The sequence below is a fragment of the Eubalaena glacialis genome, chromosome 1 (genome assembly GCF_028564815.1).
Source record: "Eubalaena glacialis isolate mEubGla1 chromosome 1, mEubGla1.1.hap2.+ XY, whole genome shotgun sequence".
Taxonomy (NCBI): domain Eukaryota; kingdom Metazoa; phylum Chordata; class Mammalia; order Artiodactyla; family Balaenidae; genus Eubalaena; species Eubalaena glacialis.
Genome location: NC_083716.1, coordinates 202,063,480 through 202,085,080, shown reverse-complemented (window position 1 = coordinate 202,085,080; position 21,601 = coordinate 202,063,480). Strand labels below are relative to the sequence as shown.

At 38.2% G+C, this 21,601-nt stretch overlaps 1 protein-coding gene across 1 annotated transcript in view; it reads left to right on the top strand.

Moving 5' to 3' along the window:
- Positions 1-13,753: 13,753 nt before the first annotated feature.
- PGAP1 (post-GPI attachment to proteins inositol deacylase 1) overlaps positions 13,754-21,601 on the top strand; it is an 80,614-nt gene continuing 72,766 nt past the window's right edge. Inside the window, exons 1-2 of the mRNA XM_061203659.1 lie at positions 13,754-14,010; positions 19,424-19,577. Coding sequence (XP_061059642.1) covers positions 13,864-14,010; positions 19,424-19,577 — 301 coding nt within the window. The 5' untranslated portion in view covers positions 13,754-13,863. The remainder of the gene's footprint in view (positions 14,011-19,423; positions 19,578-21,601) is intronic.

Sequence of the window (21,601 nt, the reverse complement as noted above, 5' to 3'; positions counted from 1 at the left end):
CTGAATTTCCTGTGCTTTGTTCCTTCGTTTCTCTCTATTTTTGTCTCCTCCTACTATTTCCTGGCTGTAGGTACACTCTTATTTCCATATTCAATTTTTTCACTCACTACTCAGTTCATCCATGTAGCAAATGTTTAGTTAACTTCTACATGCCAAGCACTGAGGATACAGAATTCCAAGATGACCAAAACAGAATCTAGTGGGAGAGATAGACAGATTGCTATTTAATATTGCTATGAGAGTGTAATTGGTTAAGTACAGTGGCAGAAAAGTGCACAGGGAATTATGGGTGCATCCAGCCAGAGGGAGTCAGAGAAGATGAAGACCTGAGCAGCAACTTAAAAGATGGGTGGGAAAAATGAGTTCTGTTAAATAGCTTAAATTTTTTTCATTGCTACTTTTATCTCCAAGAGGGTACATTTGCACAAATGATATTTAAAACAAGTAACCCATGCACCATGAGTAAACTTTTCAAATGTGAGATCTGGCTCTGTCATGCTACTGGTAGCGGACGCTTTGGTGCACCCTCAGCCTACTTCTGGTTTCAGCCACAGCTGTGGTGGACAGTTCCAGGCATGCTGGCAGGATTCACCTCCTGTACCACTGTATGCACAACACTTTTCTGCCTCTGGGTTTCTCCGAAAGCATTGAGCCTCGTCCAAGTGCAAGTTCAGCCCAGAAGTATTTTTGCATCTATGTTCATGCATGTGATTAAGCTGTAATTTTTTCCTTTTTTGTACTGGATTTCATATCAAGATTTTTTTTTTTTTTTTTTTTTTTTTGGTTGCATCATGCAGCTTGTGGGATATTAGTTCCCTGACCAGGGATTGAACCTGGGCCCTCGGCAGTGAAAACGTGGAGTCCCAACCGCTGGACTGCTGGGGAATACCCTCAGGATATTTTAATATCATAAAATGAACTGAGGAGTCTTTATTTCTATCCTCTGGAAATATTTGTGTAAGGATTGAAATTATTCTGTTTAAGTCATCTTTATCCTTATTGATTTTTTTCTGCTTTTACATATCTATAAATTATTGATAGAATTGTGATATTCTTCCACTAAAGTTGGATTTTTTTTCCTCAAAATTGTTGAATTTAGTGTGTTTTACATATATAGTAAGTATTGAGCATGTGGCTTTATTTTTAGCTAGTTATATTGTGTTTCTTATTTATTCCACTTGAATATTTGCTAAAAGTTTTCTGGATACAATGCTTTTCTTTCTGGAGCAGTTTTAAAATTCTGCTTTAATTTTTTTAAGGGATATAAGACAATTCAGCCTTCCTCCCTTTTGTGAGTCATATTTATAAGTTATATTTTTCTAAGAATTCATCTACTTCATATAACTTTTCAAATTTATTGTATAAAGTTGTTCATATGAAGAAACTAATATTTATTGAAGATATATTATGCATTGGATTATACACTATACACTTGTGTTCTAGATTCTATTTTTCTTTTTTAAAGTTTTTTTTAACAGCTTTTTCAAGATATAGTTGACAGACAATAAATTGTGCACATTAAAGTGTACAATGTGATATGTTTTGACATATGTAAATATCCATGAAACCATCACCACAATCAAGAGAGTGAAAATATCCATCATGCCCAAAAGTTTTATCGTGTTGCTTGGTAATCCCTTCAGAGTACTCCATCCAGTGTCTGTGAACTATGAGATTTTTCCAAACTGGCTGTTGGTAGCAGGCACTATTCCTGGCTCTTCGTGAACTCCCAGCCTGCTTCCCTTAAGGCCTTCATATGTTCTTCTCTGGCCTCAGGTAGTTTCCTCACACGCATGTGCAGATGTACTAGGTTCTCTCTCTGCAAGGTTCTCGTCCTCGAGTCTGCTACTGTCTTGCAAACTCTAGCTTCTTTAGTGTCCCTGGACTCACAGCTCTGTACTCCCTGCCAATCAACTTCTTAGCAACTCTGGGAACCTGCTGCGCTCCACCTTGATTCACCTTCCCTGCACCGCCATGACCTGGAAATGCTCAAGGTAGTAAGTTCCAATCACAGGGCTCTCCTCATTCGCTTTCCATCTCTTATGGAACCACTTCAGTGCTCGTTTTCTTACGGGATTAAGGGGCAGGTGTAGGGGGCAAAGGTGGGCATTCCCCTAAAAGTTTGTAGCATATAAACTAGCCTTGAAGCCATGACCCAGAGTGTTCCCTCGTGATACAGTCAGTCCTCCTTATCTGCGGGTTCCGCATCCGGGGATTCAACCCAACCTTGCTGACTGTAAGGGACTTGAGCATCACAGATTTTGGTATCCTCGGGGCGTCCTGCAACCAATTCCTGGTGCATATTGGGGGAGGACTGCATATTTAAGAGAAATGATTAAGCTGATCGTTTCCCAACTACTATAAGTACACCCTCTAACAGAAGAGAACTAAAATTAGTCATTTGTTTTATTGAAATTAAAACTATTCTCTTCCCAAATTAATAATCTTTATTGAGTTTACAGATGATTTTTTAAATTGCATTTCATACTATCAGCTGGTTTCAGCTTTTCATCACAAATAAAAGGACAGAAACCCTTTGCTTCACTTGAACACTTCTAGCCCAGTACTATGAATACAAGATACTGAATAATATTGCAATTGAAAACTAATTAATTCACTCAGGAAACCTCTGGATTTATTGTTCTCCTTCTCTAGTAACCACTGGAGGGAATACTCAAGGATTAAACATTTCCATAAAGATAATTTATATCCTTATATGTTTGCCTACAAATTACCAGCCACAGGATGAAATGGTTTCCATGGTAAATTGGGAGGATCATTGTGGTAGTTTATTATCTTGGCTTTGTTCCTAAGATTCAGATTTCAAAAGGCTATACACAGTAGTGGAGAGGTAATTGGGACTGGTACAAAAGTAGCAGAGATGGATGCAAGGTTGCCCAAAACAAATGCCTGCTACATTTTCCACGTGCCATGGTACTGTGCTAAGTCCTTGTACATGTATTAACAATTTTATCTCTCCACAACCTCATTGGGTTGGTGCTATATTATTCTAATTTTACAGGTGAGGGAAATATCTGTAAAATACCTGTAATAGGGGGTCATAAAGGTTAAGAAACTTGCCCAAAGACACACTGCTAGAACGTGACACAGTCCTAGTCTGTCTGACTCAAGAGTTTACACTCTTAACTACTGCATTAAGAGACCAAATGGTAGACAAGGTCTACCTGGATTTAAATATTTTCAGTCCCTTACTACAGTTCTTGCTTTGGACCTTCCTTTTAAAGCATTTAAAAAAACTGTATGCAACCAATCACTAATATTCTATACCTCTTTAATTCTAGAGCCGTTGTTCATATAGTGTGGTCCCCAAACCAATAGCATCTGGCATCACCTGGGAACTTGTTAGAAATGCAAATGTTCAGTTCCTAACCGAGATCTACTAAAGAACAATCTCTGGGTGTGGGCATAGCAATCTCTATTTTAACAAGCCTTCCAGAGGATCCTGATGCACACAAAAGTTGGAGCACTGTTCTAGAGAAAGCATATAGACCTTGTTTAGGCCTCCTTTCTCCTACAGAGGGTTACAACAGCTCACAGGTTGAGGGGGGCTGAGGTCCATGCTGTTTCTCTCTCTAGTCCTGTTTTGTCCCACAATGTCTTCTCTGTTGAGCTCTTCTGCTGACAGATTATCGTGCCTTAAAGTTCCATGGTCCTTGTTGTCATGCTTGCTGCTGAGGGTTCACAGACTTCAGTAGAGAGCTACTGCTACATTTTCTTCTTTTTCTTCAGATTTTATGTTGCTTTCTACTTTTCACTTCTGTTATCTTCATTTCCCCCTTTCCTCTATTTTTCTTTTCAGATTTTTCCTGAGCACATTGCATTCTGCATGACACACTATCCTAATCTGCATCCTTTTCCTCTCCTGCTCTTTCTCATAGTAGGATGTGCTCTTAATTACTCCTTCGGAAGCTATCATTTTGACAGCAAAGTACTGGCTTCTTGGTGGTGCCAAGAGGAAGACACTTCCATTTGTAAGCGATTCTAAAAAATCCTAAAACTATCTTTCGATACTTTCTCTTTCCTGAGAACAAGAATCATTTGATTTCTCACTAAACTGAAAATGCTTTGAGGACAGGATTCGTGTATAATTCACACCAGTTACCCATTGCTATGAAAAGTGATAATCCTCCAAGGCAATTACTCCCTTTAAAAAATTGTGGTAAAATACATACAACATAAAATTTACTATCTTAACCATTTTTTAATGTACAGTTCAGTAGCATTAAATACATTTACATTGTCATGCAACCATCACCACCATTCATCTCCAGAACTCTTTTCATCTTGAAAAACTGAAACTCTGTGCTCATTACAGAGTACTATTCCCCCCTCCCAACCCCTGATAACCACATTCTGCTTTCTATTGCTATGAATTTGACTACTCTAGGAACCTCATGTAAGTGGAATCATATGGTATTTATCTTTTTGTGACTGGCTTATTTCATTTTGCATAATATCTTCAAGGTTCATCTATATTGTAGCAGGTGTCAGAATTTCCTTACTTTTTAAGGCTGAATAATATTCCATTGTAGAAACACATATATTGTGTACACACACACACACCCTATTTTGTTTATCCATTCATCTGTCAATGGACACTTGGGTTGCTTCCACTTTTCGTTATTGTGAATAATGCTTATATGAACATGGGTGTACAGATATCTGTTTGGGGACCATCACCCACTTTTACACATGATATCAGCACCATTAATCCATGAGTGCTCCCTATATTTACGATGGACAGGTAGAGGAAGGGTAAAAGGCAGGCCCATAGAGGCATATCTAGGGCCTCCAAGGCATGCTGGCATCTGACAACAGTGCGAGTCTCTATAATCAACTTAACTATATTTGCAGGTCCCGTGCTCTTTTCTCTCTGCCAGAACCCACCAGGAATCATCTTCATTTTGTTCCTTAGACTCTGGTTCTCTCCTTTTCTTCTATTCAGACTTGGAGTCTCTGGTTGTTGTCTTGGTTCCTTGACTTTGTTCTGTTCCTCACTCTGCTTTTACTGATTACACTTTGGCCACTTGTCGCCTCCTCAGTTTCTGACTTCAGTCTTGCCCCTACTTTTTGGATTCTTTTCACGAACTGCTTGAAGGGACCCATCTCAGCACCAGTTTTGAGAAAGGAGGATCCATTATCTTCCATCCGGCTAGGCATCAGGGTAAGTCAGGAGCACTGGAGTAGGAGCTGTTGGGCTAGACTGAGCAGGTACCAGTACATACCTATCTGCCTAAAGCTCATGGCATGTGACCCACCCACAAGACACAGGAAAAGACAGATTGAAAATCAGGCTAACCCCTCCCAGACAGTCTGCTGGCTCTGTCTCTGTTCAAAGAACTAAATGGGTGTTAGTCATGCAGAACCTCTCAGAGGAGAGTTCCTAGAGCCTTTATAATGTGACTCATTGAATTGAGGGTTTTAAGAACAGCAGAGCCAGGGACCCTTTCTGTGTACCTATCTCGGCACTGGCCTCTTTTGACATCCAGCAAGTGAGCCTGGAATCTTCCCATGTGTTTCATTTCTTGGGGTCTTTGAAGCAGGGCTTTAGCAGCTGGCAACTGCCCAGCAGAGAGGGCTTAAGAAGCATAACAGCAGCTGTAGGTTTGCAGTAAGCCTTGCAGTAGCAGAGGGAAAAAGTGTCAACACAGCTTTAGGAAGAGCCACTAAACAGAAAAACAGACACATGCTGGACAGCTACCCTGGACCATAGGTGTGATAGGGGTCCAAAATCAACTGTCCACAGAAACTCTGTGCTTTCACTTGGGGAAATGTGCTTCCCTTGGGGAGACTTCGTAGCTCCTAAAAATACTAAAAGATAGTGCATCTTTCTGCTGCCTGTAAGTAAAGTGTACTCATTTCTCCTTTTAAGGACTTCCCACCTTCTTTTATTAAGTTTCTATTTCTGAATGTCAATGTGGTGCCATACATCATGTTAGCCTCTTTGACAGATAGAAATATGGTGGTCCTTATGTTCTGTTAGTTGTGTACCATTAGTCTTTCTTTTTTATTTTTCCTTTTGGTGCCAGGAAAGTCTCTTTGACTTTACTGGGGCTAGTACTAGTTTTTCTAAATAGCCAAATGTTATGAAGCTCATAGTAATACTAGTTACATTTTTTTTTGAGTGCCTATTGCATATCAGGCACTTTACACAGATATTTGTAATCTTCCCAGCAATCCCCAGAGTAGAATTATTCTTCCTATTTTTCAGATGAGGAAACTGAGGCTCAAAAAAATTAATTTCCCAAGTCATAAAAATTGTGAGTCAGAGATAAAAACGGAAACAGGCCTCCTTACATTAAGCTATTAGTTGAGAAAAGTTCATTTTGAAGTTTGGACTCCTTAGAAACTCCCTCTGCTTCTTATCAGGTCATAAGTAATTTAGCATGAAAAAGCTAACTAATCAAGGAAAACAAGATACCCATAACAATTCTTCCTAGAAATGTCAGTTTGCTTCCAGCATCATCTCCCATTTACTGAGATTATCTTAAACAGGAGTTTGTCCCTCAAGTTCAATAGAAACCCTCTGCTCACCCTGTTTTTTAGCATAAAAAATATTTAAACGTGATTTTTTATCTCGGTAGTCTATCAACAGGACCAGGAGGGGTATGCATTAAGAATTTTGTAGATGAGACACTCATGGTAAGAAAGGCAACAGTAGAACTTTGTGCAGGCTTAGGCTTCTGATACTCCTCTATACATGACCTAGCACATGAGTGGCTATTACTTTGGTCCCTATCCCTCTAAGAGGAAACTTAAGAGTCATAAAAACAAATGGTATTTATTTTGCCTTAAAGTTCCTTAGAGAGATTTCTTATATCCATATATGTTTGAATACACTTCATAAAATATATTAGGTAGTTATTTAAAATGGATTAATAAGATTAGTCATAATACTATATCAAGCAGTGTCACAATATTTCATATATATATGCATGGTGATATTGAATAGAGAGAACTCTGGTTAAATTGACGCACATTTAGCTAAAGTTCGAATAACACTTAACACCTAAGTTTGTCTGCTATCTCACCATTAATCACATTTCTTGACCAATGTCTAATGAGTTTGGAAAATCAGAAAATCTGCATTGGCCAATGTTAATATTCACAGGTATAGAATATTGAATCTGGAATATTGAATTAGAATCTTCTAGCCCAGGGATCAGCAAACTATGGCCAAGAGGCCAAATGTGGCCCACTGCCTGTGTTTATAAATAAAGTTTTATTAGAACACAGCCACACTTATTCATTTACCTATTGTCTATAGGCCATTCATGTTACAACAGAAGAGTTGAGTAGTTGTGACAGAGACTTTATGGCCCACAAGGCTGAAAATATTATCTGGCCTTTTACAGAAAGTTTGCTGACTCCTGATTTAGTCCATCCTCCTCAATATACAGATGAGGACACATTTCCAGATCCTTTGCTAATATTTCTATAGGTCTTATCAAGTTCCATACCTTGCTTAAATATATGAACATGTCCTTTAGCCAAAACTCACCATCTTTTCCTATGTGCCTTATTGTTCTCAAGATAAGTACATGTTTGTTTCACATGTTGGTACTGTATTCTCTTTCAATATGAAGACTTTTATGTTAGCTAAGGTAAATTTCTGGATTAATATTTTATTCTCTAAGTCTTTTTCAAAAACTTTTTCAAATATTAAGAGTTGTTTTACAAACAGTAGTCTACTTTGGCTATTAGCGTTTACAATTAAAATGTGTTTGAATACCACAAATTCTGCATTTCATAGTAAAAGACCCAAATGTGGCTAAAACCTTTATTTAAAATATAGGGTATTAGTAAATAAATAAAAAGTATTTATTCAAAAAGACTTATGGGGGCTTCCCTGGTGGCGCAGTGGTTGAGAATCCACCTGCCAATGCAGGGGACACGGGTTCGAGCCCTGGTCTGGGAAGATACCACCTGCCGCGGAGCAACTGGGCCCGTGAGCCACAACTACTGAGCCTGCGCGTCTGGAGCCTGTGCTCCACAACAAGAGAGGCCGCAACAGTGAGAGGCCCGCGCACCGCGATGAAGAGTGGCCCCCGCTCGCCGCAACTAGAGAAAGCCCTCGCACAGAAACAAAGACCCAACACAGCCAAAATAAATAAATAAATAAATAGCGTTCCCTTTAAAAAAAAAAAAAACACTTATGGAAGAATACCTCCAATTACTAGGCCCTGTACTGAGCGTAGGTATTAAAAATGATCAAGACCCTTGTATAGGCCATGCCTTTGAAAAGCTGGAATCCTTTGGGGGAACTAGACATATAAGTAGAAAACTGATGTAAGGAAGCCCCCAAACAATGATATGAATCATTTGTTCCCATTAGAGCTATTATCTGAATTTCAGTATTCATTGTCTGAAAATATTAATATGCCATCTAAAGCCTCCTAAACTGTACTTCCATTAAAGCAAATTTCTATTGTGCACTTCACCCCAAAGAGAATCCTCTGGCTTTAACTACATTTTTAAATAGAGGAATACTGCTTTTTATTCCCCCAGCTTTATTGAGATATAATTAACACATAACGTTGTGTAAATTTAAGATGCAAAATGTGTTGATTCGAGAGGAATACTGCTTTTATAAAACACATAGCACCACTAGGTAATATGACAATGCTAAATCAAAATTTTGTTATCTATAGCTATCTATATTGTTCCAGATCATGATTTTTATCCACAGTAGATACAAATATGTAGAACAAAGAACAATGTTATAATGGTATTTTGCTCTGTTGAATGGAAATCCAATTATTTTCCCCTTGAGTCCTATCATTTTTTTCATCCTGTCCTCTCTCTCTTTCCTATTTCTTTAAATAAAACATTTCATCCTAGAAGTCTTTATCCTTTTCTTAGAAATTCTCATGACTTACTTATATTATTCCCAAGAAATGTTAAATCTGAGTTCAATAATTTAAACATTTGACAGTTTTGATGCAAAAACATGTTAAGTTATTCAGCAGATGTACATAGTACTTTATATTCAAAAGGTATTCTTCATCCTTGTGAACGAGTTTAACTCTCTAGGAGAAAACCAACATGTAACTCAAGAGATTAAATTTTTTGCCTGCTTTTAATAGCAAGAGACAGCACAAGCAGAATCAAGAATCTGAATTGCAAGGCTGAGTTTATGTTGCCTTTCATTTTGCAGCAATGGAGACTGAACTGGTGAAAAAAGGGTAATCAGGTTGAAAATCCTTACTTTGTTTTTGATGATCTATTCTCTGTTTCCTTGGAAACAGAGCTGGCAGCCACAGAGTTGCTGGCATTATGTTTTCTTTTTAAGCTTTGAAGCATCAAAGAAGAAGGTGAGGTTTTATGACTGTAATTCATAGAATCTGAGTTATTTTCAAGTAAATTAAAAACAAATATTATTGAATGCCTATTACATATAAGGTACTAGGAGGTAAAAACTAACAAGTTTGAGAAAAAGTTTTAAACCAATTGAGGGGAATAAATCTTAGTTTCTAAGAGCCGATCTATTATATACATATTTTTTAAGAAAAAGAGGAAATAAAGCTTATTTAAAAACCTGTAGTGTGAGTGTAGTACATTGAGATCAGTATAATTTATTGAAATTAATTTTAGAAAGAAAATAGATTCCCACACCAAACAGCATGATTCTTTCTTCCTGTATTCAAAACTAGATAATACGGGGGTGGTTACCATGTGTTGAGAGGACAGTTTTTGCCTCCTGTAAATAAAACAGACAAAAGCTAAGGGGAGCTTAAGCAAATCTAAAAGGTTTCCAAAAAACTGATATATTAATGAATTTAAATATTTCAGTCGACGGGTGATTGTCAGATAATTATAATATGGTCATTTCCTTTATGAAAGTTGCATTAATTTAAGTTTAAAAAGCCATACCTTTAAAAACCCTGACTGAGATGAGAAGGCAAGAGTTACAGGCAATAGTTGCAGGGAGGATTTTTCTTTTTATTTTAATAAGAGCTAATGCAAATCAAAACCACAATGAGATATCACATCTGTCAGAATGGCTATTATCAAAAAGACAACAAACAACAAGTATTGGTGAGGTTGTGGTACTGTTGGTAGGAATGTAAATTGGTGCAACCACTATGGAAAGCAGTATAGAGGTTCCTCAAAAAATAAAAATAGAACCACCCTATGATCTGGCAGTTCCACTCATGGGTATTTATCCAAAGAAAACAAAAACATGAATTCAAAAAGACATATGTACCCCTATGATCATTGCACCATTATTTACAATAGCCAAGATACGGAAGCAACCCAAGTTCCCATCAATAGATGAATGGATAAAGAAGTTGTGATACACACACACACATACACACACGTGTGTGTGTATGTATGTGTGTATATATATATATATATATATATATATATATATATGTAATGGAATATTACTCAACCATAAAAAAGAATGAAATCTTGCCATTTGCAACAACATGGATGGACCCAGAGGGTATTATGCTAAGTGAAATAAGTCAAACAGAGAAAGACAAATACTGTATGATTTCATTTATATGGAATCTAAAAAAACAAAACAAATGGACAAATGTAACAAAACACAGAATCACAAATACAGAGAACAAACAAGTGGTTGCCAGAGGGGAGGTGGGGTGCAAGGATGAGAGAAATAGGTGAGGGAGATTAAGGGGTACAAACTTCCAGTTACAAAATAAATGAGCCACAGGTATGAAATGTACAATGTAGGGAATATAGTCAATAATAACATAATGTCTTTGTATGGTGAGAGATGGTATCTATACTTATCGTGGTGATCATTTTGAAATGTATAGAAATATCAAATCACTATGTTGTACATCAGGAACTAACATAGTGTTGTAGATCAATTATACTTCAAAAACAAACGCACAGAAGAAGAGACCAGATTTGTGGTTACCAGAGGCTGGGGTACAGGAAGGGGGAATTGGACAAAAGTAGTCAAAAGGTATAAACTTCCAGTTATAAATAAGTACTAGGGATATAACATACAACATGATAAATATAATGAACACTGCTGTATGTTACCTATGAAAGTTGTTAAGAGAGTAAATCCTAAAAGTTCTCATCACAAGGAAAAAAACTTTTTTCTATTTAATGTTGTATCTATATGAGATGATGGATGCTCACTAAACTTATTGTGGAAATCATTTCATGATGTATGTAATTATGGGGTACACCTTAAAATTGCTGTGTCAATTATATCTCAATAAAACTGGAAGAAAAAATAAAATTAATAAGAACTAAGCACACTTATATGCTTCAGGGGAGAGAAAAAAGAATCGGAGAGATTGACAGAGACTTTAACTTGATAGAACTAATTTCCTGAAGAGAAAGGAAGGAATGGGAACTAAAACACAACTAGAGGGATTTGCTTTTGATGTCCTCTAACGACATCGTAATAATATTAATGCTTACTGTGTGCCAGGCATTGTTCCAAGCACTTCAGATGTATTAACTGAATTAGGACTGGATGGAGATAATGAACTTGGAAATGAAGAGATGAAAGAATGTGCACCTGAAAATCAAAATTATCACTGTGAATATGAATATGAAGATAAAATTATGTACTGGTAATCTGCTAAAAGAGAAAGAAAAGATGGTGTAGGCAGCCTAAAAAGAGGTGGTTTGAGGACTAGGAGAGGGAGTTGACCAGAAACATATAAAAGTATTTCTGAACGGTAATTCAAGTGATTGTGCCATTTTCTCCAGCAGTGCTCAGATACACTGGTGTCAGAGCTCAGAGCCAGACTACATTGACCCAGGGCTGGACGTTTATAAGCAGAGTAGGATTGAAAGACAAGAGTTCAGGAAGTTGACAGCACTGGCAGAGGGTGGTTAAGTGATGCTCTGGGTTAGGTTAGACATGAAATGAAGTGAAGCCAGGAGGGGGATAATAATAGGAAAAAAGAAAGTAAAAAGGTAGTGATAGAACAATTACAAACATAGAGTCCATTGAGTCTCTCTCCCACTCCTTTCTGAGTGGACCATCAAGGCAGCAGGTTGCCACAACTCATGAAAGCCACCAGAACAGTAAGCTCTGTCATCTTCAGGTTCAGGGGTTTCTCCATGGAGGAGAGTCCTCGGGGAGGATAAAATCCTTGCTACTCAAAGTGTACTTGACTGACCAGCATCACTAACATCACTCAGGAGATTGTCAGAAATGCAGAACTTTGGGTTCCACTCCAAAACTGAATCAGAATCTGCTTTTTCAAACAGAATCTCCAAGTGACTCATATGTACATTAAGTTTAAGAAACACTGGGATGAACAGATGAGAGTGTAGCTTCACCTTTGGTTTATCTGTGCTGAGCGTGATACGCTAGGGGAAACAAGGCGCAAACATCCTGCCTGTGATGTTCTTGAGATCCCAGACTATTGAGTATTCCCTTTTCAATGTATACATTAAATCCTTTCTCAAATGACTCCTTATGCCCTGCACAAACTCCTCCCTAATTCCACCCCGGACCCCAGGTGCTCTCATATCTGAACATCACAGTATCCTATGAGATAAACTATAAGCTTCCTTTTAGTTTTAAAATTACTTGATTTTATGTATCATAGCCAAACTTCCTGTGCACAGAAAAATTACCAGAAAATCAGCCCAAGTGAAATGAAATTCAGTGAGTGCCAAAAATAATCCTCAGAATTCGGCAGTTAGCTACACACACGCACACACCCCATCTGCTGTTGGGTCAGCTTTAGAGGGTGCTACCGTGTCTTTCTAACTCCTAACAGACACTGTTTTGAAGCTGCTATACGTGATTGTGAATGGTTTTTGAGCTGCTTTTTACCGCCTTTTTTGTGCAAAACCAAACCGAAATTCATCTAAATGAATTAAGTCACTTGAGGGAGTCTGAGTGGAAGCTTGAGCGAATTTGCCTCCACATGTTAATGTGGAACCAATTTCCAAAGCGGTGGAGGAGATTCTGAGGAGTAAGGCAAGTCAGCGATAAACTGATCACGCAGATACCTATCGGGAGCATCAGTGTTAATGGAAAAATCTGGTAACGTTAAAGACTAACGATGCTTTTTGTGATTCAGGCTTTCATCTTATACCAAGACCAGAATCTCGTCGACCTGCTGGTGGTGTTTTAAGAGTCCGTGCTTTTAAGCGCTGTTACCTACTGGGCCGACGTCGGCGGTCAAAGAGGGGGAGAAAAAGCCATTTGTTCCCTGTTTAAGCTAACTGGTCCAGAGAGCTGTGAATGTGCTCCACCACTGCTGGGAGAACCGAAATTGCGGAGGCCTGAGGCGTTTCAAAATTGAACGGTTAGGGTTTTTAAGCTGCGCAGGAGAGGTGTTCGCGACGTGACAGCTGATGGTCTCCGGGCTCTGATGTCCCCCCTCCCGGTTGGCTCACCATCATTAATAGCCTCCTTGTCTCCAGGTTAGCGCCCCCGACGCCCACCCCCAGCCCTTCCCTCTCCTCGCTTGCAGGACTCCCGCGCTCCGCCCATCCCTCGCTAGTACCCCCCCGCCCCCCACTTCTTCTTCTTTCCCTCCAGCCAGCCTCTCATTGCCCTTCCCTCCCCTTTCCTCCTTTTCCTTTCCCTGGCGCCCTTCCCTCTCTCCCCTCACTCTCCAACCCAGCCCACTTCGGTTTCTCCCTTCTCTGCCCTCTCATTCGCGCTCCCGCAGCAAACGCCGCCTCCCCCTCTGCAGGGTAGACGCCTGGCTGGAGGCGCGCCGAGAGGCTACGCGCAGGCGCACTGCGCGGCGGGCTCGCGGGCTGGCGGGGCATCCACGCAGGCGCGCGGTGGTTGGACTTGCTCCCCGGCGGGCAGCCGGGCGTTCTTCGGCTCCCTGAGTCAGGGCTAGGGGGTCCCGCGGGTGCGGAGGCGGCGGCACCATGTTCCTCCGCTCCGTCAATCTCTGGAACCTGACGTTTTATGCCCTCATGGTCTTCATGGCGACCCTGGGGCTGTGGGACGTCTTCTTCGGCTTTGAGGAAAACAAGTGCAGTATGAGCTACATGTTTGAGTATCCGGAGTATCAGGTGAGGTTCCGCCCTCCCTTCGCTGGGCGCTCCGAGGCTCGGGCCCCTCCAGCCTGGCCCTTCTGTGTGTTTCCCCTGTGTCGGCTCCCCGCGCCTCTCCCGCCCCCTTAGCCCAGCCTTGTCCCAGCTTGCTTCGCCCCGGAAGACTCCGCAGCCCCCCGCGGCCCCTTGCTCCTGCCCTTTGTGTCCTCTCTTCACGGTGGGGTGTTTGATAGATGGTTCCCCGAGCATGCTCCCCGCCCCCCACCAGGTTGCTCCCCGGTCCCTTCGCGGTCCCAAATCCCAAGCACAGGCTCATCAGAAGGGCCGGGCCCAACGCCCCTCATTCCCAGAGACGCAGCTCCAGTCCCTCTCCCCAAACCCAGACCCCATCCTCCCCGCCTCCCTGCCTTAACAGGTGCCCCGGGCACTCCTTTGCTTCCCACGCGCCGAAATTCTTCCCCTCCCGCCCTGGGGTTTGCGCGTCACCTCTCGCTTTTCTGGAAAGGAACCGAGCTTCTGCAGAGCGTGTACTGGCTACACAGTTCCCAGGGTTGCCTTAGAGACTTAAGGGCTTTACGTCTGAAAGGCTAACCTGATGAGTAAATAAATGGGGAACTAGCGCAGTTCTCTCCTGTGAAGGTTTTGCGGAGCCCTCTTGTTTTGTAGGTCGTGGGTCGGTGCGTGTGCATGCGTCCTGTGTTGATGCGTGTCGCCCCTTACCAGTTGCATACAACGTCTATTTCATGGTGTTATTTTTGTTTTCTCACTGTGTTTGCAATTGAAGAGAGACCCGGCCCTTTTTCTCTTCCTCTCTCCGCCCCCACCTCTTTCGTTCCATTTTGGATATTTTCAGTCACAGTTGCTTTATCAGTTCAGCATAGTAGACGCTAGAATTTCATTCATGACCAGCTGTAAAAAGAGATGGTGACAGATTGCACAACCGTCCAGAGAAATTTCTTCCGAATGATTCTTTTCTTTATAACTGCATCTCCTAATTACGGAATATGTATTGTAATGATAACTCCCTACCTTAGAAGTATATGTACTATAATACATATTGATAAAATGCATTTAAAGCCATAGCAGATTTATTCTTTGAGGTGAAGGATGCAGATCCTGATTGTTTCCGTGTACAGGTCATTATGGAGGAGCATATTATTTGATTATCCTGCTATTATTTAGATCTTAAAACTACTTAAGGTTTAAATTGCTGAACAGCATCCTTTCCCATGGGCAAAATTCGAATTTAGATTTCATTTGTTTTGAGATCTTTACCTTGGTTTTGCATCAGTGCTTAGGAAGTGGAAGCATTTGATATCAGATGCTACTGAAGGAGCAGATTTTAACATGTTACTGTTGTCTCTTAATTTCTAAATGAATATGCTGGTTTATGTTTATCAGAGGCCACATATAGTTAAATATATGGGCTTTTAGTTTAGATTTTTTTAAAAACTGAAAATAGAGCCCTTATAATCTCCTTTCATTTTTCTATGGTTTAATAATTAGGAAACTCCCGATAGATTGAAGTAGGTCATTTTAGTTTTGTACTGCATTGAAGAGTTTAGTTAAAATAAAATCATTTTGGAACAGTACAGTACTAATTCCCGTTTATTTTTAGATTACCCACAATTATTGAAACTATTTTAATATTTGCAGTAGTAGAAATCACTTAATGTTGGGAACAAAGCATATGGACCTCACAGATGTATTTCGTGCCTCATAAAATTGACTGGAAAGACACAGAAAATTAGTGTAGCTAATGCAAAAGAGCTATTTGGGTTTTTTGGTGTTGTTAGGTAGTCTTATTTAGTTATTTTTGCTGTTTTGAGGTTTTACACTTCTGTTAATAATATGTTAGTACAGTAATATTACAGTGGCAGGAGTTTTTGATACACATTTTCAGTAAATTTTTATTTTTATGATGTAAAAAGTGTTTATTCACTACAGTATTTGTCTTTGACCCTTAGTTCTTTTATTGTGCACACTAGGTTGCGTTATTTTACAAATACAGTTAAAAGCTGCCTACAGAAATGATTCATTTTGAATATAATGTGAGATTTCTGGATAATTGGGGTCAGCCTATTAAGAACCAATGGTTTGTTAAAAGTGTTCTAAACATATTTTTTATATTGCTTTAAATTATATTTTATAGTAAGGTCTAATTGTTCACAGGTTGATATTCAGCATATGGGATGTCCTGGTTGTTGGGTTTTCTTCTCTTTCTTGATGCTTTTCTTCTTTTTTACTGCTCGTTTGCATATTCTTTAGCGGAATTTTAGAGGCACTTGAAAGGTTAGTTGAGACATGCTCAATTTTATTCTCCATTTTAAAAATAAAATGTGGGACAGGAATTTGAAACTCTGAAAAAATTGTTTTGAATTTTAAATTGTTTGAGTATCTTTATTAATCCTCTACCTTTAGTTTTCCTAGATTCACTTATTCAGAGTTAATTGAACATCTCACACACCTACCAGGCAAAATACACACTATCCTTTAAAGCTTCTTGCCTTATTATGACAACAAGGCAGAGCTTGTATTTGGTAGCAAACAGTTCTAGGCAAATTGTAGAATTCAATAAGAAAACATCTGTGTTGTGTTTTTTCATGCAACAGTTTGTTTGGCTCTCTTTAGATATGTGACCTGTCAATTGCTCTCTGAAAGGAAATGTTGATATTGGGAAATATGACTCATATATTTTGTTATTAAGTGTGATGTTTATTTAGCATATAATTTATTTAATGACTTCTCTGTGTAGATATATTCTAGATCCTGGGTATGGGTGAGAGGGAATTAGAGATGAATCAGACCTTGTGCCTTTAAATTTATGTCTTTAAAATATAATGGGGGAGACAGGAGTGAAATGGATAAGTAAAATATAATGTGTTAAATGTTATAATTTCACTGTAAGAGAGTGTGTACGAGGCTCTTCACAGAAGAGAGTAGCTGTGTTCATCTTGGGTAGTCAAAGGCTATCGAGAAGAGGTTGTGCACTGGGCAGTGGAGGCTATGTATACAGTTCACAAGGTGCAGAAACAAGAAAACTGCAGGAATAAAGAACAGCATTTGTGAAGGTGGGAAGGCACCAGGATACATGCCATAAGTAGTATTTATAGTATGTTATCATTTATGTAAAAAGGAGAAATAACCTAAAACAAATTTGCCTGTATTTGTATATATGTAAAATATTGGTATTTCTGGAAGCACAGACTGCTAACATTGGTTACCTTCTGGGTAAGGAGCTGGATGGCTAATGAACCAGGGGTAGGAGAGCCTTTTCAGTATATACCCTGTTGAATCTTGAATTTTGGAACATATTAAAAAATTTAAAATGTGGCATGGGTAAATTATAAGGAAATAGGTAAGAATAATTAGAGCCAGGTTTTAAAGGACCTCTCTCTTAAGTGTTTATCATCTGTGTATGCAGTGAGGAAACACATAAGGTGTATGTCTTAACAAGTTTATTTCTTGACAGCAGTATGGACTATGGATTGTTTAATTTTGCGGGGGGGGAGGGTTCTCATTTAAAATAATCAATATAAAATAATTTAAAATATATTGGAGTCCTGTTACTATAAATGTGTTTTTTTAAAACCCCTTGACCCTCTTCTGTATTTTTCATCATTATCCTTTTTGTATGCCTACATCTTTTCTGTCCTCAATCTAGTCAATACCCTTCCTGTCTTTTCCTGCCACTCACTCCCAACTTGAATTCTGTTGGAAATGCAGCTTTGCCATTGCCTACAACTCCCACTTTTTATTTTTGTTCTACCTCTTTTTTCCACCTTTATACTTTTTTCTACTCCACATTATATGCCTTCATACTTTTAAGTGTACATTGTCTCCCTATAAAATTGCCTTTATAATAGTAGATTATGAAATATATCAAGTAATATTCTTTCGCTTGTTTTTCTGTCTCCAGAGAATTAAATATTTCTTTTTCTATATATTTGATAGTTCCTGTTCTTCTGAGTTAATTTTCAAGTAGTTCAAAACTTTTTTAGTTACTGTCCTAAAAAGAATAGTGATCTAATACGCATGTACTGCTGTATCAAATGGTGTACTAAATTGAGAGGAGTTAAGATAACTGTTCCCTTTTTCTCTCATATTTTCTTTTTGCTTAATTTGTACCTAAAGAAACGAAATATTACGTCATTTTTATTTTTGATTATTTACTATGCATAATTAATATTGGGACTAATTTGAGTTGAAGTACATGTACACATATAAAGCAAATAGTGGGGTTGGTATTTTGAATATTTGAGGAGATAAAGTTGCTAGTATCTTAAACAATAAGGTCACAGTCTCTAAAGATGTTTTCATGGTGTTATTGGCACAGATTGTTTATGGTACTATCCTCAAAGGAATATTCAGGAATTTGCATGAATGATCAGAATTATGCTTTCTAGAACAGGGATTTTTTTCAGTAGTCATTATCCATTTACAATTTTCAAAATTCATTCAGTAGTTAAAATTTTTACCAAGCACATGTACATTACTGCTAGATCGTTAAATCTATTCATGTCTACTTAAATAAAATCTACTGTTCAGTGTAACTGGTTTCATTTTTAACGGTCTCCATCCCTTAGGGGGAAGAAAGGAGCAGAAGAAGAGCTTATACTTTACTCCCACTTTTATAGATGCTTACCTTTTGGGGACGACATTAAGACTTCATTTGTATTTTGCTGAAAGAAATGTTATGTGAATTACTGGCTCATTTTGTATGCAGTAATATGAATTGCAGAGTAGTTTTAGTCTTGCTGATAAACCATGCACCAAGTCCATGAAAACTGAAACAGATGCTAATTCACTGGAATGTTCATGGTGAGAAGAGTGTACATGTCTCAACCAAGACATGGCTGTAAGGTTCAGATTAATTTGTTAAGCACATTGTAGGTCAAGCATATTAAGTTGAGAGGTCAGAAAGCTGCATTATAAAACAAACTTACTTTCCTTTGAATGATGTAACAGCTTGGAGTATATAGTTAGGCCTGAGTGAAAGGAGAGAGACATTACAAAGCAGTTTAAAATAGCAAAAAAGAATTCATTTGATAATGGAAAGTTTTTATCATTTCTAAGTATAATTGATAACTGATACTAAATTAAATGCATTTTCAATTATGTTAACATGGAACTTGCTGACGTAAACCAGTGTTTTTCTCTTGCCAGTAGCTATTCTGAGTAATTTGTATTTATTAGAATTTCAAGTAGTCCCATTTTATGCTTTCTTGAAGACTACATGGTTTAAAGCTCACATAGTTCAAGACTGAGTCTTCATATGTGTAAACTAAAAGTAGAACTTGTGCATTAAGTGTAGTTTTATCATCAGTAATATTTTTATATTGTACTATTTCAAATTCAGAATTGGGTGCGGTGAGACTGAATTGTATTAGTAAAACTGATTAAAGTGAAGTTGCTTTTTTTTTTCCTATAGAAAATAGAACTTCCAAAGAAACTGGCAAAACGCTATCCTGCATATGAATTATATCTTTATGGAGAAGGATCCTATGCTGAAGAACACAAAGCTCTCCCTTTAACGGGTATTCCTGTTCTCTTTCTTCCCGGTAATGCTGGAAGTTATAAGCAAGGTAAGTCTCAAAAGTAAATTTTGAAAGCTGTGAAATTCAATTGAAGAATTTATCAGACATGTACTCTGTGTTAGGTATTACGCTAGGCATACTGGGAGAGACAAATATATGACATTTTGTCTGAGAGAAGTACATGTGAGAAGTACACAAAAAAGAATAGCTGCAAGCCACTTTGCAAAGAGTAAGTAGGAGAAGATAAGATGGAGTGGAATGATAAATAGATGATATAGGGATTCAGGAATCAGCAGAAGAAAGGTTTATGTTAGAAGTGGAGGGTACAGAAAACAGAACCTAAAGCATTGATTAGAGAAGTAAATCAGTGGTTTATGTTACTGCTGAATAAGAGAGGAGACTGCTTTCTTTGTTTTGGAGCTATTTAAATTAGATCTAGAAATACTGAGGGAAACACAGAAAGGTGGGGGTAGGGAAGTTATGTGTACAGATTCCAAATTGAAATATAGCAGTTATTTTTGGCCTAACAGTCAGGCAATCTAGAAGTAATTTCAGCTAAAACCTGCTCTTTTTTTGTTGTTATTAAATGGTGTATTCTTTTGTATAATGAGAATAGAATTATTTCAACATTTAGTATAATTACTTACATGTTTATCTATTTAGCTAGCAAATATTTATGGGGTACCTACCATGAGCCAAGCAGTATTCTAGATATTCTAGATATTAATATGCCAGTAATATTAAAAGTTAGAAAGAAAAATAAACCAGAGTAAGGGATAAAGGATAAACAGGGTCAGGAGGTGGCTAGTTTAGATGAAGTGGCCAGGGAAGGCCAGTATGAGATGACATTTTGAGCGGAGGCTTGAATTTAGCAAGGGACTGAGGTATGTGACTATTTGGGGAAGACCCGGAGGCAGGAACATGCTTGGTGCATTCAAGGCCACTGAGACTAGAGAAAGTGAAAAGGGATGAGGATGGAAAAGTAGCCATAGGCTATGTCATAAAAACTGTGGAAGAGACTTAGAATTTTGATCTAAGTGTGATGGCAAACTATTGGAGGGTTTGGGTAGGAAATGATATACTCTGATTTTTTAATTTAATCATTGTGTTTGAAATATAACACATATACAGAGAAATGCCTAGAATATGGCTATTAGGTTAAAAATGATTATAAAATGAGTACCCATGGAACCAAAACCCAAGTCAAGAAGTAGAAGGTTGCCAGCACCCTGGAAGCCTCCTGTGTGCCCCTTCCTGATGAAAACTCCCTCCCTTCCTAACTTTAAGGTAGTCATTTTCTTGACTTTCTTTATAGTTTTAGCATCTAAGTATGCATCTATAATACAGTCTACTTGTTTGGGGCTATTTTTAAACGTTGCACTATAAATATAATCACTCAGTACGCATTGTTCTGTGTCTGGCTTCTTCCACTTAACATCGGGTTTTTGTTTTTTTATCTAGTAAAAATAACTTTTACTGTTTTTTTATTATCTTAGATTTTTTTTTAAATTGAAGGATAGTTGATTTACAATGTTGTGTTAGTTTCAGTTGTAAAGCAAAGTGATTCAGTTCTATATATATATATATATGCACGCACATGTATATTAGTGCTTTCTAGGAATTAGGAGGAGAGGAATGAGGAGTAACTGCTCATGAGTACAGGGTTTTCTTTCTGGGGTGATTAAAAAATGTCTAAAGTTAGATTGCAGAAATGATTGACTATACAAAATATCATTGAATTGTACACTTTACACAATGAGTTGTATAGTACGTGAGTTATATATGTTAAAAAAAAAGGAGTGGCAAACAGCTATTTTGTTTGCTAAACCCAAAACTTAGAGAGTACAAATGCAGGAAATGGGAATTGAATTTGAAATTAAAGAGACCAGCAACTTAAAAAAAAGTTGTATATATATGTAGACTACTTTATCAAAACCTAAAACAGTGGAAGCAGAGAGACCATTTAGGAAACTGTTAGAGTAGTTCAGACAAGAGATGATGGTGCTTGGATTAGGAAGGTGGTGGTGGAAATGGTGAGAAGCCTTGATTGGGGATATATTTAGAAGGCAGAG